Here is a 16,135-nt window from a genome sequence, read left to right on the forward strand (position 1 = left end):
ATAAGTGAATGTAACCTTCCATGGTTGTGAAATATCGGTAATGTTTTCCCATTTTTTACGTACTGATAGTACAATTTAAGCTTTCGTAAAAATATCGGACCCGTGAAGATTCCGGTGTAGAATAGGTCTTCAGCAACCCATACTTGCCGTAAAAAGCGACCATGCTTGTCGTAAAAGGCGACTAACGGGATCGGGTGGTCAGGCTCGCTGACTTGGTTGATGCATGTCATCGATCCCAATTGCGTGGATCGATGCTCATGATATTAATCACTGGATTGTCTGGCCCAGACTCGATTATTTACAGACCGCCGTCATATAGCTGGAATATTGCTGAGTGCGGCGTTAAACAACAAACCAACCAACCAACCAAAAATATCGTAAAAAGTCTGCCTCCTTTTAAGGGTGACAAAGTAGACACAATTTATGGATAACAACTTCTTTAATACTGTAAAGGCGACGTTTCGGTATAGATCCTCATACAGTTGTCAAGTAAGGGTGTAAAGGTGTAATTAAATTCAGCAACATCTTATAAGTTCCGGTGTTCTGGCTTACGTGGACAGTATCATTAATAGTCTCTCCCTAGACTCTGGGGGATAATCCTAATAACTTTTTAAGTCTAAGTACCTGTTACATTACATTTCTTCGTACACTCTTCAAAAGACTTAATGTCTTTGTAGACATTGCAGAGTTGCAGAGAACTAAAATTGTATATACACCCTTTTTGAACCTGTCATTAACAAAAAAAATGTGAGTTATTGAACATGATGATTAAACCATATTGGTTCAAGTAAAATGTTTAGTAAAGTAAGTCAGTTTGATCATTTATGAAAAAGGCATCTTTCCAGGGTTACTAATAGCAGCATATGTTTCTATATTAGCCCCTAGCATTGCAAGATTCTCAATTTGGACTTTACTAGGGTTTGCGAAATTTAGATTGCATAAATGTCTTTTTGTGGTTGAAATCTTCAACGAGTCAATACATGTTTAAACATCAATCATTCTATTTCCACCTTCATGTTAGTACTTTTGTAGATGTTCTCTCTTTGTTTTATCATGTTTACCGTTTCAAATAAAAAAGGAAGAAGATTATCTCTTTAATAAATGATTTAGGAGGATGGAGTGCGGAGACGATGTTTTTATAACTGCAGTTTTAACTATTAAAGTAAGATTACACCCAAGTTATCAGCTACGGGCAAAAGTAGATACGGCGAAACAGGATCCCTTTGTCTGCAGCCCCTTGAACTAAAAAGGAACTCCGAAAGGTGGCCATTTTGAATTACACATGAGGAAATAAAAATTGATATCCATTGAATTGTTTAAATACGGTGTCAAAAGCCTTCTCAAGGTCAATCAATATAAACAATCCTTTCTTATTTTGTATCTTGTTTTCGAACATAATGTCATACAAGAGCCTGATGTTTTCACTGAAGATTCTCGTGGATAATTGTATCTTGAGTACTCTTTAACCTAATTGGTTATTATATACTCTTCAAAAAAAGAAACTTGACACTGACTTTCAAAATGTAATATAATACGATTGTTTCAAAATAGGACACATAAACGATAATTGAAACACTGTTTGAAGATCAATGTACACAATGTTCAAAACATTAATCGTGTCACCTAGACAGACACACGTACACGATACAGTTAATGTCACAGGGGTACAGAAAATGTCAGTATCGGTTGTGCCCACCACGTGCATCAATCACCGCTTGACACCGACGACCCATTATAGATGCAATCAAGTTGTCAATAACACGCTGTTGGATGTGCTGCCATTCGTGCTGAAGTGCATCAAGAAGCGCCGGAAGTGTTTTGGGCGGTGGATTCCTTCTGCGAACGCGTCGATCCAACTCGTCCCACAGATGCTCAATCGGGGACAAATCTGGTGACCGGGCTGGCCAAGGTAATGTCTGGATGTTGTTGTGCTGTAAGAAGTCCTGACAAACACGTGCAATATGCGGTCGAGCGGTGTCCTGCTGGAACTGTCCGCCATGAACGTTGACGTGAGGAAGAACGTAAGGCTGTAGGATCAAGTCTCTGTAACGCACACCCGTCAATGCACCTGCCACATGCAGGAGAGGCGTCCTACCACCGTGATGAATTCCGGCCCATACCATGACACTCCCGCCGCCGAATGGGACAACTTGATGCACACAGTTGGGGACGTAACGTTCACCCCGACGTCTGTAGACACGTGCGCGCCCATCAGCACGTGTGAGTAGGAAACGGGACTCGTCAGTAAACAGTACATTTCTCCATCTTGCACGTGTCCATCTAACCCTCTGTTGACACCAAAGCAGACGGTCCGCCAGATGACGTGGGGTCAACACATGACGTCGAACAGGTCTTCGTGCAAAAAGTCCAGCCTCCCTCAGTCTGTTGCGTACCGTTTGATCTGTTATTCTGCGTACCCCAGGGATCTGTGTGGTACTAGACGTGGCTGTGGTAGTGCGGTCTCGGAGGTGTCGCAGCCGGATGTATCAATCTTGTGCTTGGGTTGTCACCCTTGGTCTGTCGTCAACTCTGTTGGTGTTGTTGTATCGGGTCCACAGTGCGGAGAGTGTCTGTCTGGATACGCCAAAGTGCCTGGACACTTCTTGCTGAGTTGCTCCAGCTCCCAATGGCGTTGTTCCGTTGAGCTGCATTCAGTCTTGGCATTCTGTCACCGCCTCTACTGCCGTTATAAGGACTGTATGAACAGCCGTTGATGTGGATTTTTTTACCCATTCAGCAGGGGGCCTGCATGCCTAAATGCAGGATCCTGTGCTGCACTTTTTTTACAGGCGGTTGCGTTTGGATGAAGCTGTAAATTGATCCCCAAACGCTACGTTTATGTGCTTTGCATGTGTTTTCGCGAATTATAGACACACCATCTTTCTGTTTGACTTATTTGGTTCTCATTTAATGTAATTATTTTAGATATTTGGCAAAAAGTGGTTTTACATCTATGTCAAGTTTCCGTTTTTGAAGAGTATATAAACATATTGTTTAACTAACATGATGCGCCAGGGTTTTAGTAGTTTTCTATCTTTTCCGGTTCGGTTATATACAAATAATATTACCACTGTTAAAAGTCAAAGTCAGTTGATTGTTGGTCAAATGATTGTTTAACATATCTAAAAATCCATTTACCTAAGTCCTTGCAAAAGAATTTAAAGAATTTTATTGAAAATCCGTCTTACCCTGGACTTCTATTATATTTCATTGACCTTATGGCTCTGGCTATTTCTTCAATTTCAATTGTTTTCTCTAAATTTTCCTTCATAGAATTTTTTAATGTTGGTGTTTCTATTTCCTTAAATATATTTAATCTTTCTTCATCTGTTTCTTTTTATGATTTGTAGAAATAAAAACGAACAGAGAACAAGAGTGATGACTTTCTGCTTGCCATGAGCTGCCATAACCTTACATTAAGACCAGCGTCATAATGGTGATATGCGGTGCAGAACCAATATCCTTACAAGGCTTGCCAATTGTTCTTTGGGGTGTCTTTACTTAAAGCCCCACCCTGACTATAAATAGCCCGCAAGGTGGCGGTGTTTCAGTTTCGAACAATGACTGACAATGTAAACACAACCGAGTGTCGGGAGACGTTTTTTGAAAACCATAAGGGAACCAGATCACCATTGACCGTAAAACTTCGTATCAACTTGAATGACAAACCATGGATACAACAAATGGCTCCATATCAAGATATAAGTCAATAGATTTTCTGTAGTTTTATCATAAAAAATCGTATCGATCGTGTTTGGCGTCTGCATCAATCACAGTGGGCGGAGCTTATTTACGGTTGCGCTATAAATAGCAAAGCACATGGTCATGTGTACATGTGACACATTCAATGCATTTGTGGTCAAAGTGAATTGTGTTGCATATTTTTACGGCAGAACAGCAGCAGAACATCAGTTTCGGTTAATGTAACAGTAACGATATTTAAATACGAAACTGACGACGCGATTCTTTGAGTTCAATCCAAAAATTACAGATCTTTGTTTAGTTTGTCATTTGCATTCAACAGTTAGATTTGTGCCACACAATAATCAGTTTATATTTATAAAACCTAAATTATTACACAGATTTTTCAACTAGTGTTTAGGAAGGGTCCTAATTTGAAGCACCAGAAGTTGCGCCAATATTTCTCAGCTTGACTACAATAGATGAATATGTCACGTGTATCAACTTAACAATGCACATAAGCAACTGGTAAATAAGTAACGAAATATACTTGATGTTTTGACCTACTGAAGGCGTAACCAGATAATATTGTACTTACGATAAACGAAAACTCCAATACACATATTCCAAGACAACTTTAATTATGAATTTCCTTTTCTTTCACACAATTTTCACACACAAAACTGAGTTTGATCATTAGATCCACACTTGTCCCATGTATTTTTTGTTCGGGGTATTTGGATACACTTCGCGCACAAGTTTTAAAATATAATCTGGGATCCCTTTCCCGTTTTGTCCACACCGATCCTTCATCTGCTGCAACGTTTATTTCCGTTTCTTCAAGTCCAAGTATCTACGATCTCTCCAAACATTTCGTTTATTTAGCTCAGTCCAGAAGCAATGTGTTCGAATCGACGAATTTCTGCAACATGGTGGCCGCACCATTCCCTAACTGCGATTGCCTGTGCCGTGTCACGCATGGTTGACATATTCGGCTTCATCTGGTTCCACAATGAAATCTAGCTGTGACACTGATTCACTAATCCCAAGAATCGGCACTGAATTTATCAAAGTTTCTGTTGCACTTGCAAGGGCGGGAAGAGAGGCGCCATCTTGTCGATTCGAGTTGTGAATCGGAATGATGTCATCTTGAATTGGAACTTTCTCCACGATAAAGTCACCAATGTCATAATCGAAATTACCTAAGGCTCCCTGATTATCTCGAACAATTCTTCGTCAAATTAGGCTTCACATGAAAATGTTTTGTTGCTCATATTGAAGACAAGCGAAATTGCAAAGTTCTTGACAGTTGTAAGCAGCAACTCGATGCGCTCATGGGGCGTGGTTGCTAGGAGATCGCGTGGTCGGAAAGGCGAAAATAAAAAGTTTTAGAAAGTAATAAAAGAAATGCCCAGTGCAATCCAAAAGCAACCCTGTACAGGATATTTAAAAAAAATAATTATTCACGAAAACAAATCTTTTCTAAAAATGCAAAATAATTTATTAATTTATCCCAAGGTCGTAACCCTGATCACGTGGTGGGTATTTGGAAGGAATCTTTGCGATGAGGCCGTGTGTATTACATTGTTGAAATCAGCTGCCCAGGAATGTTGAGGCATTGACATTATGACAGATGTTCGTCATTGATGGAGAGAAAAATGTATCTGAGAGAAACATTGTTGCTTTGAGCTTCGAGACAAAACATGTGTTAATGCCGAAGTAGCCAGCGACCTGAATAAGCTTGATGAAAGTAATGTTGAAACCCATTTTCACGCACATGACAGAATTAATGTGAACAAATATTTATCTGAACATCGTTTCGAAGTCTGTGAGGCTCTCCGTATTTGAATATTTTTATCTCCATTCCGACGTGAAATAATATAATGTCTTCGTGTCTCAATTTTGCTGCCGCTGTGGAAAATTGCGCACCGATCTAATAAAAGAAATACTACTAGATCTACAATTGCACCGTCATAAAAGAACCAGGTCAACTTTATCTTTGTTCCGTTGTTTATTAAAAATTCGTTTCCGAAGCAAAGCGAATCGATCTACATCATAAATTAATTCATAGACTAGATTCTAGTACCAAGTGTTGAACCTTTTTTTAAAATGTCATCAAATAACTTACACAATTATTGAAAGACATTTTTTGATAAGTCATATATTTTATTTCGTCCGCCCGGTCTCTGATTAGTTGAGGCTTGAGGGGAGAAACACATACAAAAAATATGGATGGCCTTATGCAAATGACACTTGGCATGCCAATCAACAGGGATCTGGGTCACTGGGACCCGCCAAGTTTCACGGATCGAGTTACTTCGGCATGAGGAGCTTCATCGGACAAGTGAGATTTTGCCAAAATACATTAAATTGCTACTGGGCAATGAAAAAACGACAAGAAACTACTTTGATCTCTTGAAAATATTTTTGACCATTACCAGGGTTTTTTACACGATCGTTGTCATCCAGATTCCAGATGAGGCAAGACGAACACAACGAAGAAAAACATTGTTGAAATCACCGATTACTGTATATATTGTGAGAAATGCTATTTATAAACTGCAGATATACCGTACACCACAGGTTAGCGATTGGTGCCCCAACACATATTATGTTTCTTCATTTACACTGCTCATATGCATCACGACAAATGTATTTCGTTCTAGTCCAAAGATCTAGAACTATAATTTGTGTGTTGGATAAATCGTGGACATTCCACGGTATCATTTTATGAAGATGTGAAGACGACATGGCAGGTAGGTTTTGAAACCAAAGACGTACGCGTTTGTTGAAAAGTCTTGGAATCGTTTGGTAGATATTTATATTACCATTAAAACTTACGTCCTTGTTGTCAAACGACCCACGTGGGTGGGTGTTTACATGACGTCACCCGTTTACGCATTAACCAATGAAATGTATGTGTTATCATTACGTCATATTGACCTGTCAAATCACTTGTATAAGCTCCGCCCACTAGAGTGCGGTAGTTACTACCGCAGATGGGGCTTTAAGGAATGACTGTTGTTTCGTTTCGAGTGAGTTGGGTTTAACGCCGCTTTTAACAGTATTCCAGTTATATCGCGGTGTGTCAGCTTAATGTGGGAGGAAAGCCCGAAGTGATGCAGGTCTCAAACGTTTACCACTTTGGTGAAACGTACGAGCACAAAAATGTTACGTTTCGATTTCCAAATTGAAACAATATATTAACCCAGTTATCTGTACGTAAAAGAACTAAGTGCGAAACAACCAACCAACAAGTGGTATCAACAAATGTATTACAAAACTTAACCAGGCTTACAAATCACTACAAATTACTGCACAGCAATTACAATGGCAGTACACGATAGTGTGGTGGTACAATATTCAATGACTGTATATAATATGATGGCAGTGGCAGTATCAGATACAAAAATACAGTGGTGATAGCAAAGACCCAGTGGCGACAGAGGTCAAGCTTCCGAGACGGGCCTAGGCAGGGATTCAGGGGAGATGAGTGATCCACACACAAAAGGTCTTGATGTGATGATATGTGAGAGATGCGTTAACACGCTCTTGTCCCCTTATATAAAGCCTACCTTGCTACTTGAAATTTCTACACAGTGCCCTCACTAGTCCAGCGGCCATGTAACATTCCACATGTTTTCTATAAAATACTATCACCGTCCGCGGTATATCGGACTGGAAGTTTACACACCACACTAGCATCTAAATATGGTAACTTCCTGACGACTGCTTACTGTAAATAGTACAACATTCCTGACGACTAACCACTGTCCAAACACAATGCAATGAGTGTAACCGGGGTTTGTGATGGCAAATACAAGGTCCAACACAGGCTACGGGTGTGAGTCTTTATTGCCTTAGAAGATAATAATGACACCCCTGTGGGTGACACTGGGGTGTTTGTCCTCTCCAGGCTGCCGCCTTGCGTAGTAGCTATGTAGCTATCAGCACACTCCTTAATAATCGAATTATTTATCCCAGATCCGTCCAAGGACCAAATTGTTGACTGACTTCTGAATTGGTGTAGGGTAAAGTGCAAGATGGATGAAAAGTGCACAGTTTGAACAAGCCAATGAAAACAAGGCTTGGGTTAGAACAAAGAGAAGAAACAATGACACAAACATGGACCAACCCAACCACCCTCTACATTATAAGTAAACTAATCCAGAAGCCCATAATAGATATTGAATTAAGAACCTACTTTCCTAACAACTTAAAATAATATTACACACCTAAAGGACCTCAAATAGATAAAACATATGTACAACAAACTGTATGTTAACACTTGTGTCTGCCACATGAGCGACTACCAAATCTCAACAGAAACAATGTAACACAGTTACAATCATTATCAAACAATATTTTTGGGTCAATGAGGTATGAATAAAAAACCGATGTGAAAACTGTATATTAAATTCATCCACGAAAAAATGTGTCATCAACAATACTTTAATCAAAAGCAATACTATTAATCAAAGCAGTGACGAGATTGATAAACATTCCAGACGTAGGAATACATACTGTGACGCGACATGAATCAGATGATTATCAAATGTATGCACACAACTTTGCACACCCTCGCAGTCAGTAGCCAGTCACTAAAGAGAAACATTAAACAAAGGCAAGAGGCGAGAAGCGGCGCAGTTACTGTTACGAATCAGAACAAATAGGTCAAGGAGAAAGAGGTTGTTTCAAATGACATGGTCAGTATTTTTTTCGTAATGTTTCAGCATTGTTGAAAGCAGTGTTGAGCATATAAAACGCAATACGTTTTATAAAGGCTACATGTTCATATGATCAAATAGTCCATTCACATAACTTTCAAGGCTAATTTGCCTTTTACGCCCGACGGAATCTTTTTCAGCAGATAATCGTGATAGGTTATTCTCTGGCGTTGACGTTTTATATACCACCAATATTCAGATAAAAAACCCGCTCGGGACATTGAACTCAACACATGCCGTTTCATTCAATATCGTCTTTAACAGAAAAAAAGGGTTTAATTTGTTCACACTGGTTCGGTTGCAAATTCAAATTAGAGCCATGAAATCTGCAGATGACTCTACATTTCCTGTATGTTTATGTCCTAATTCTATAAGTACAATGGCATGCGTACAACATTACTCCTTTTATTCGAGCGTTCTTGATCTTGGTTGACCTCGTTTCGCAAATTCGAAATTGATAAATTTGAGTGTATATATATATATATAAGAGTTGATTTCTCCAGACATGCACTCATAGTCACTGTAGAAGTGATCCTGGGATTGAAATTGAGGGTCAAACATCTACGAGTGCTCTAATGTTTATGTTTACCAGGGAAAGTGTCTCGCGATGAGATAGCACATTGCATCTGGCCTGAGTATAATCCCCTACTCACTCTCCAGAACATCTCAAATAACTAGTTACAAAATATCTTGATTACAAAATCAAGGTATCTTGACACGTAACATAATATGCCCCAATACCCTTTTTCTAGAATGACATCAAACAAAACTTTGCCTATCTACATAAACTTGTCAAAATCTCACATCCCAACCTGCACATGTGTAATAATTACTACCTATCAATAACAATACAATGTCACTTACCTCATGTTATTACCCATTGTGTTTCAACCAACCTAATTTCAGAAAGGACAATCACATCGTGACACCGACTTTCCATGGTCTGACTCACTTGGTCAGGAAATAACAATGGCTATACCAGAGGCGTGCATGGGGTGCATGTGCTTTTGTTCACTTTACTTTGCAACTAGTGTGTTGTGTGTACCCAACCTCCTTATATAATCGCGGCTCCCCTCTGTGTACTCTAGACTGTTTACGACTTGCCTATTCATCAACTTTTCAGCAGCCCGCTGTATTGTGTTTCTTTTGCAGCCATATAAATGACATATGTTAGAGACCGAACGAATGTTCTCCTTATATAGCCCGTTCTGAATATGTTTGTATGACACTGAAGGCCAAGGCCGTTTACAGAATAAATAAATGGAACCTGGCCTGAGATGGCCTCTATGGTGGGGGTCTTACTTTTAGAAGATTCTCCTCAACCTCTGATGACTGTATAGGACAGCAGAAATCGTAATGCCAAAACGTTGAATACTTGATATTAATTCACGATAACACAAAACATTTTTCAGTGATTAATGTTGTATGGCTGTGCAATTTATTGGTAAACAATATTGTGATTGTATTACATTGTTTGTTATGAAATTCAGGAAAAGTGCATTGCGTTATGTTTTGACAATAATTAGTTGTCAGGAATGGAGTACTATCTAATGTAAGCAGTACTGTGGAAGTTACCTATAATCTATCTCATCTCACATTACATCAAGACCAGCGGTTGTGTGAAAATTACCTTTTCACCCTGGATATCCAGCCTAGGCCTATTTTGGAATCTTGACCACTGTTGCTGCTAGATGAATAATAATCACTGACTTTTTGTTGTCACCACTGCTATTGTATTTGATACTGTCATTGTAATTTTGTACTGTTACTCTATTGTGTACTGCCATTGTATTTGCTGTTCAGTAATTTGTATTGATTTGTAAAATTGGTTACTCTTCCCGTACAATTGTTGCTTATGTACAATTTCTTTGGTGTTTGTTATTTGTTGGTTTCTTATTGTTTCAGTTTCGAAGTCGACACTAACATTAATACCTGCCACATGTCAAGATTCACACACAGAAACTTGCGAACAAATAATGAACACTGCATTTACAGTCTGAAGCAGTAACTTAAAATGAAAGTAATCACATATGCGTTAACATTTGAATTTGGTTGGAAGCTTATGGTGGAGATTGAAGGTCAAGGAAGTGCTTTTACCTTTCTTATACGAGTAGCTTGAGTTGGGCATATGTTGTCCCAACCAATAATTGATGTTATTAAATTGGAGGTGTTTGTAGCTTTGGTATTAAGGCCAGGCTTCACGTTGTACAGTGCATACATGTGTTTTAAATCCGGAAGTCATGACATAAAAAGAAAAAATCGTATTACTTTTTTTAAGGTTGCTACAGGTATATGTAACTTTCTGCTTCTAAGGTGTACTTCATCAGACGCATGGTTTCCTGAATGCAGAAATAATGTTATAGAGCAGGAAGTGCTTATGATTTGTTTGGGCGGTAGCTACAGACATAGGATATCTTTTAATAGGTAATCATGGCATTGTTTATGATGGAACATAGTAGACAAAATCTTTGGATAACAACTTCTGTGTTTTATTGTAATAGCGACGTTTCGATACAGATCCGTATACCGTTGTCAGGCAAGACTGAATAATGAACATGGTACAGAATATATACGGTAGGTGGGGGATTAACAGTAACAAGAATTGCATACACGAGAGAGATTAACATGAGAAGGTAAAATAATAACAACAGGATGATAACGTTGTACAATCATGATAGACAGAGATCACATGATTAGGAAGCCAATTTAACATCCTATTCTAACTGAAATCGATATGCCCTCACCACATCACAGGAGCACATGAGCAGGACTATAACGCTTTGCGTCTTAATACATGACACTTTTCTACTCAGTGTTAGAATCATTGCAATGAAAGTTATAATGACTATGCAATCATTTTGCGTTAGAACCTTACGAATGAATACGTCGTTTGGCGTAGGAGTGAGTGAATGAATTGTACTTTATGTCGCTTGGAACAGTATTTCTGTGATATCCCTGCGCTTCAGGTTAAAATGGGAGGAAAGATCAAAGTGATGCATGTCTTAAACGTTTACCATTGTTATGAAATCCGTGAGTCGTGCTAACAAGTCAAGCATTAGAACCAGGCCAATTGTGTGTTCATAAAATCATGGTAAACCTATGTGACTCTCAGTCAGTACTGCGGCGCGTTACACCCACGTCCTTGGGGATGAAGATACAGTTACCCGACATCACACACTTCGCAGCAATGACTACACAGTTCAAAGCGTCAGGAACGCTATTATAGTGGATATCGAGTTACTAGTCGCCAAAGATGCTTGTTAGAACAGACACGGAGTAGCCGTCAGCGGCCCTGGTAACAGTCATCATTTCACTGAAGAATATTTTGTTTGTAATACTGACACAGTTACTAGCTAGTGGCATACCCAGCTACCTACTGCCAGAACCAATCACAATATTTAGGAAACATTTGTTTGGGAGTGAGTGAGTATGGTTTATCGCCGCTTTTGCAATATTCAAGCAATATCACGGCGTGGGACACCAGATATCAGTTTCACACTATGTACCCATGTGAGCAATCGAACCCGGGTCTTTAGAATAACGAGCGAACGCCTTAACCACTAGGCTTCCCCACCGCCCTACTTGTTCAGGAACAGAAGCCAACGGAGCAATGGACTGAGAGGTACATAGCGTCAGGGACCAGGGTTTGCCACAACTGTTTGAACAAGTTGAAATCAGAAGCACTTGCAACAAAGAATACACAATGATTCGCTTCCTGGACACCGGTTGTTCAAAATGTGTGCCTGTTGCTTAACTACTGGTTAGCCTTGTTAGCTCTTGCAACTGTGGCTACTGTTGTGGTGGAGAGCACTGTTCATTCACCCATTATATATAGAGGTTAATGTCTACCAGAGTTCAGATAAAGTAGAACACTATGCAGTTCTGATTGTTTGGACAGCTTAATCCTCTTGTGTACGTATGTTTTTGTATAACACAATTTCAGTGTCATGTTCAAAAGCTAACAGAACCGGCCGTGTGCTACCGATCACGTGGGGCGTACGATGAACGGTATATTTGAACTGCTCGCCAAAGTAACACAGACACAAACAAAACTTCACTCGCACAGCCACAGATCTGAGCACGCTATCACCCGACCGAGGTGTGCGCTACTTAAGTGTTCACTACTGACGGGCACCTGTTCTGCGATTCCTTTACAGAGTAAAGAGGCATATACCTGTGCTGATGCATCACGGCTTCACTATTTAAACTGGAAGTAAAGGTCTTCATTGAAAGGTCTTCACAATGAAATTTGACGATGTTTTTGAGTATCTTGGGGATTTTGGAACTTACCAGAAACGGATGTACTTTCTGCTTTGCTTGCCTGGTGTCTTCACTGCACTTCAGATAATGGGAGCTGTATTTACTCTCAACATACCAGAACACAGGTATCTACTTAGTTTATGTACGTGACAGTTGGCCAGCGTATGATGACATATGTATGTGTTTTTTTAAATTGTGTTTACCCATCGCAGTATTATTTTAAAAATTGCCATTCTGGTTTTCATGTTACATCTTATAGAAGGGATCGCATTTCATCATCCTATTGACTGTGTAGTATTTATACCACATATACCATGATATATTTAGTGCAAACATTATTTTGGAAAGTATAAAATGAATTAGTGAAGTGGTTTGCAAACTTAGCATGCGCTTATACTACAAGAGCAAGACGATATTCTTTAATTGGTTGTATTTTCACGAAGGGGGTGTCTTTCCCTTTTATTATAATACTGTTTTGTACATTAATTGAGCTGGAAATTCGAATTTAACATCTTCCTTGCTTATATACAATCCTTATTAAACGTATACAGCAGTTTGAAGCGTTAGGGAAGTTTGAAGTATCATTTTCATCTTGAACCCCAATAATCATCATGACGTCATTAAGATACCAGGACAATAAATTATTTGCAATGAACACAGTGAACACAATGAGTAGATCCATATTGTTATTAATATTTAGTTGTCTATAATTTAAATTGATAACAATTACTTCTGTGTTTGAGCATATTAAACGTATACTTTTGTATGCAAACTCACATCCTTGTCACATAGAAAAGAACAGAGAGGCAATTACAATGACGACACCCGAAAATAATGCGCATATCTCACCCTCCCTTAGCAAAGGTCGTGTGAGTAGGTCAAGTCTCTTTTAGCGTTGGTGTAAAGAATAGGGTGGTTTTAGTGTATGATTGAAGGCCTTCGTGTATCGTTGCAGCAATCGGTCACAGGTCCGCCTGTTCCAGAATAATTTATTAACAGATCGTCGTAATATACCTAATATATATTGCTGACTGTGTTGTCCAACTAAAACACACACCAGCTTTCAAATAATTCGTGGTCGAGAACATTTCGAAAGTCTTGCAAGATCTGAGCCATGCAAATTGGCATTTGTATCCACGGGTAATCATTCAGACCTAATAAACAGAAGACAATACACAGTAACTGCGACTTACACGCAACACATCCCATAGTAGTGTGGGGAACACGGGCCAACTGCAGAGGGTGCCAACTAACCTCCCTCCTCATCTAAGTTTTTGCTCCGAGTCTCATTTGCTACCCCTAAATCCCGAATACTACTTAAGACAAATCTCAAAAGCACATGTCAGAATTCACTCAGAATATCCATACTCAGCAACAATGGTTTTCTTGAGATCGCAAAGAGGGTTATTCATTTGGCAGCTTCAAAATGGCTTCTCTGCTCTGGTGTTCTTTGTGAGTCTTTAAAATTCAGGCGAAAGGTTGTCTCTAAGAACATGATAAAAGTCCATGGAATCAACCATGGGTTGATTGAGGAGTTCTGAAACTGACATGGGAGGACTATTGTGTGACAGAGGACTCTTTTGTTGTCGACATTACATCATCTAAAAGTGGTATATCCACACAAAAAAACCTAGACAATAGAGCAAATGTTTTCGCTGTTACACGTCCATAAAATAAGCTGGTATATATGTGACCTAACGAAAGAGGACAAACTTGATGAACGTGCAGTGGTCAAATACTTGCAGATTGTTTTTTGGACTGAAGCTGCGGCGCTTCAGGAACTTATGTCAATTATGACAACTGTACACCGACCCCTATGCATTTTCGAGTATGCAAATAATTATCATTAGCAACGTCGTGTGACGCCGGCGCGTGTTTTGGGACAATGTTGCGAGGGTTACTTGCACCGACCACACCCAGGACGACATATATTCGGCTGTATTCATACTGATACATCAAGAAAGGGTCAGTGTGTCAAGCAGTGTACTCAAGCTCACAGTTTAAATACAGTACTGACAGCGAAGTTTGTTTCATTAAAACACAACCATCTATTGTGACATCCCAGCGCCAGATCTCGGGTAGACTTAATTACAACGAAAACGTTGTACACAGAAGGAAGATGTACTTTCTATTCAGTTTACGTAGATGTAAGAGGCGGTTACTCGGATAGTTATACACATATGACATTAACGACAATACATGTTTTTCTGTATTCATGTCAAACAGTGAGAGTCGCGATCTGTATGTTCAATGACAATATTTTAACAGCAGTTCGTGAGTCTCAAGGAGGCTTTGATACGAATGGGTGTGCATAGTTTCTTATTCTCATGCTGTTCTAATTTGTGTATCAGTGTATTCGTGAATGGTTATATTCTGTGATGAGGTTGGACATTTCCATCAACGTGAACGGGTCAATACAGAAATACCCTTTTTACAAGAAGTATTATTCGCCCTCACGTGATCGGTGTCGACATGAACACTCGTTTACAGTTTGCCTGAAAACGTATAACACAACTGCTTTACATATATTTCGTTACAATATTTTGGGCACCCTCGTACTAGGTCAGTAAAACTCATGAAACATGGTCTAAAACTCATGACATTTTGGCTTGACTGAAATCATTTTGCAGTCAGTGAAGATTAACTATGAATAATTAAATCAAACATTGTCATACTTCATGGTTTTTGTAATACAAAATAAAGGTAACTTTGAAGGTATTTCACTCATGCTATGAAGTTAAATTCAGAATGTATTGGTCTGAAACCAGTAATGTTCGTGAATGAGTTAAGAAAAGATTAAAGGTCAATGTCACTACTGGCTTGATGCCAGTAGTGACATTGACCTTCAACCCTTGACACCATTCTCCCCAGAGATGGACACAATTTACGAACGTGATCACAAGAGTAACAAATGATTTGATAAGTAATTGAAAACGTGGCATTGGGGTCCTTGTGTTAATATTTCCCCCCTTCATCATTTATTGATATTTAAATTTAATTTCCTCGCATTGTTGTAGATGTGCAATACCCGGGGTCAGCAACGACACATTTAAGGTACAAGGACTTGACCATGAGATCCTCCTTAACGCCACCATACCCTGGAAGACGGAGAAAGGCGTCAGCGTCAGGGACTCCTGTCTCATCTACAAGGACGATGTTCCGGCGGGTCAGAACAGAACAACCCAGGAATGCAGCGCCTGGGTGTACGACAACTCCGTCTTCAAGAACACCGTTGTTACAGAGGTAGGATAGCCTATGCTCGGCAAAACAGACTTCATCGGAATTGGACCCCCCACTGCTATTGATGTGTCTCATATCTACTGTGTAAAGGTTGCTGATGTTAGAGCATATCCTACATGTACCTCCACAGATCCTTCCACATGGTGTGTGATGTAGGAAAGCAACAGATGGAGGAAGGCATTCCCCCCAAAAAGGAACCGTGAAATATAAAGTTCCTGAGAAAAAGT

The 16,135-nt window shown here is 39.5% G+C and overlaps 1 protein-coding gene across 1 annotated transcript in view; it reads left to right on the top strand.

Annotated features, from left to right (window-relative positions):
* Positions 1-12,439: 12,439 nt before the first annotated feature.
* LOC124147630 overlaps positions 12,440-16,135 on the top strand; it is a 28,851-nt gene continuing 25,155 nt past the window's right edge. The window contains exons 1-2 of the mRNA XM_046518308.2: positions 12,440-12,793; positions 15,686-15,911. Coding sequence (XP_046374264.2) covers positions 12,651-12,793; positions 15,686-15,911 — 369 coding nt within the window. The 5' untranslated portion in view covers positions 12,440-12,650. The remainder of the gene's footprint in view (positions 12,794-15,685; positions 15,912-16,135) is intronic.

This window comes from Haliotis rufescens, unplaced genomic scaffold (genome assembly GCF_023055435.1).
Source record: "Haliotis rufescens isolate VD_foot unplaced genomic scaffold, xgHalRufe1.0.p SCAF_32, whole genome shotgun sequence".
Classification (NCBI taxonomy): domain Eukaryota; kingdom Metazoa; phylum Mollusca; class Gastropoda; order Lepetellida; family Haliotidae; genus Haliotis; species Haliotis rufescens.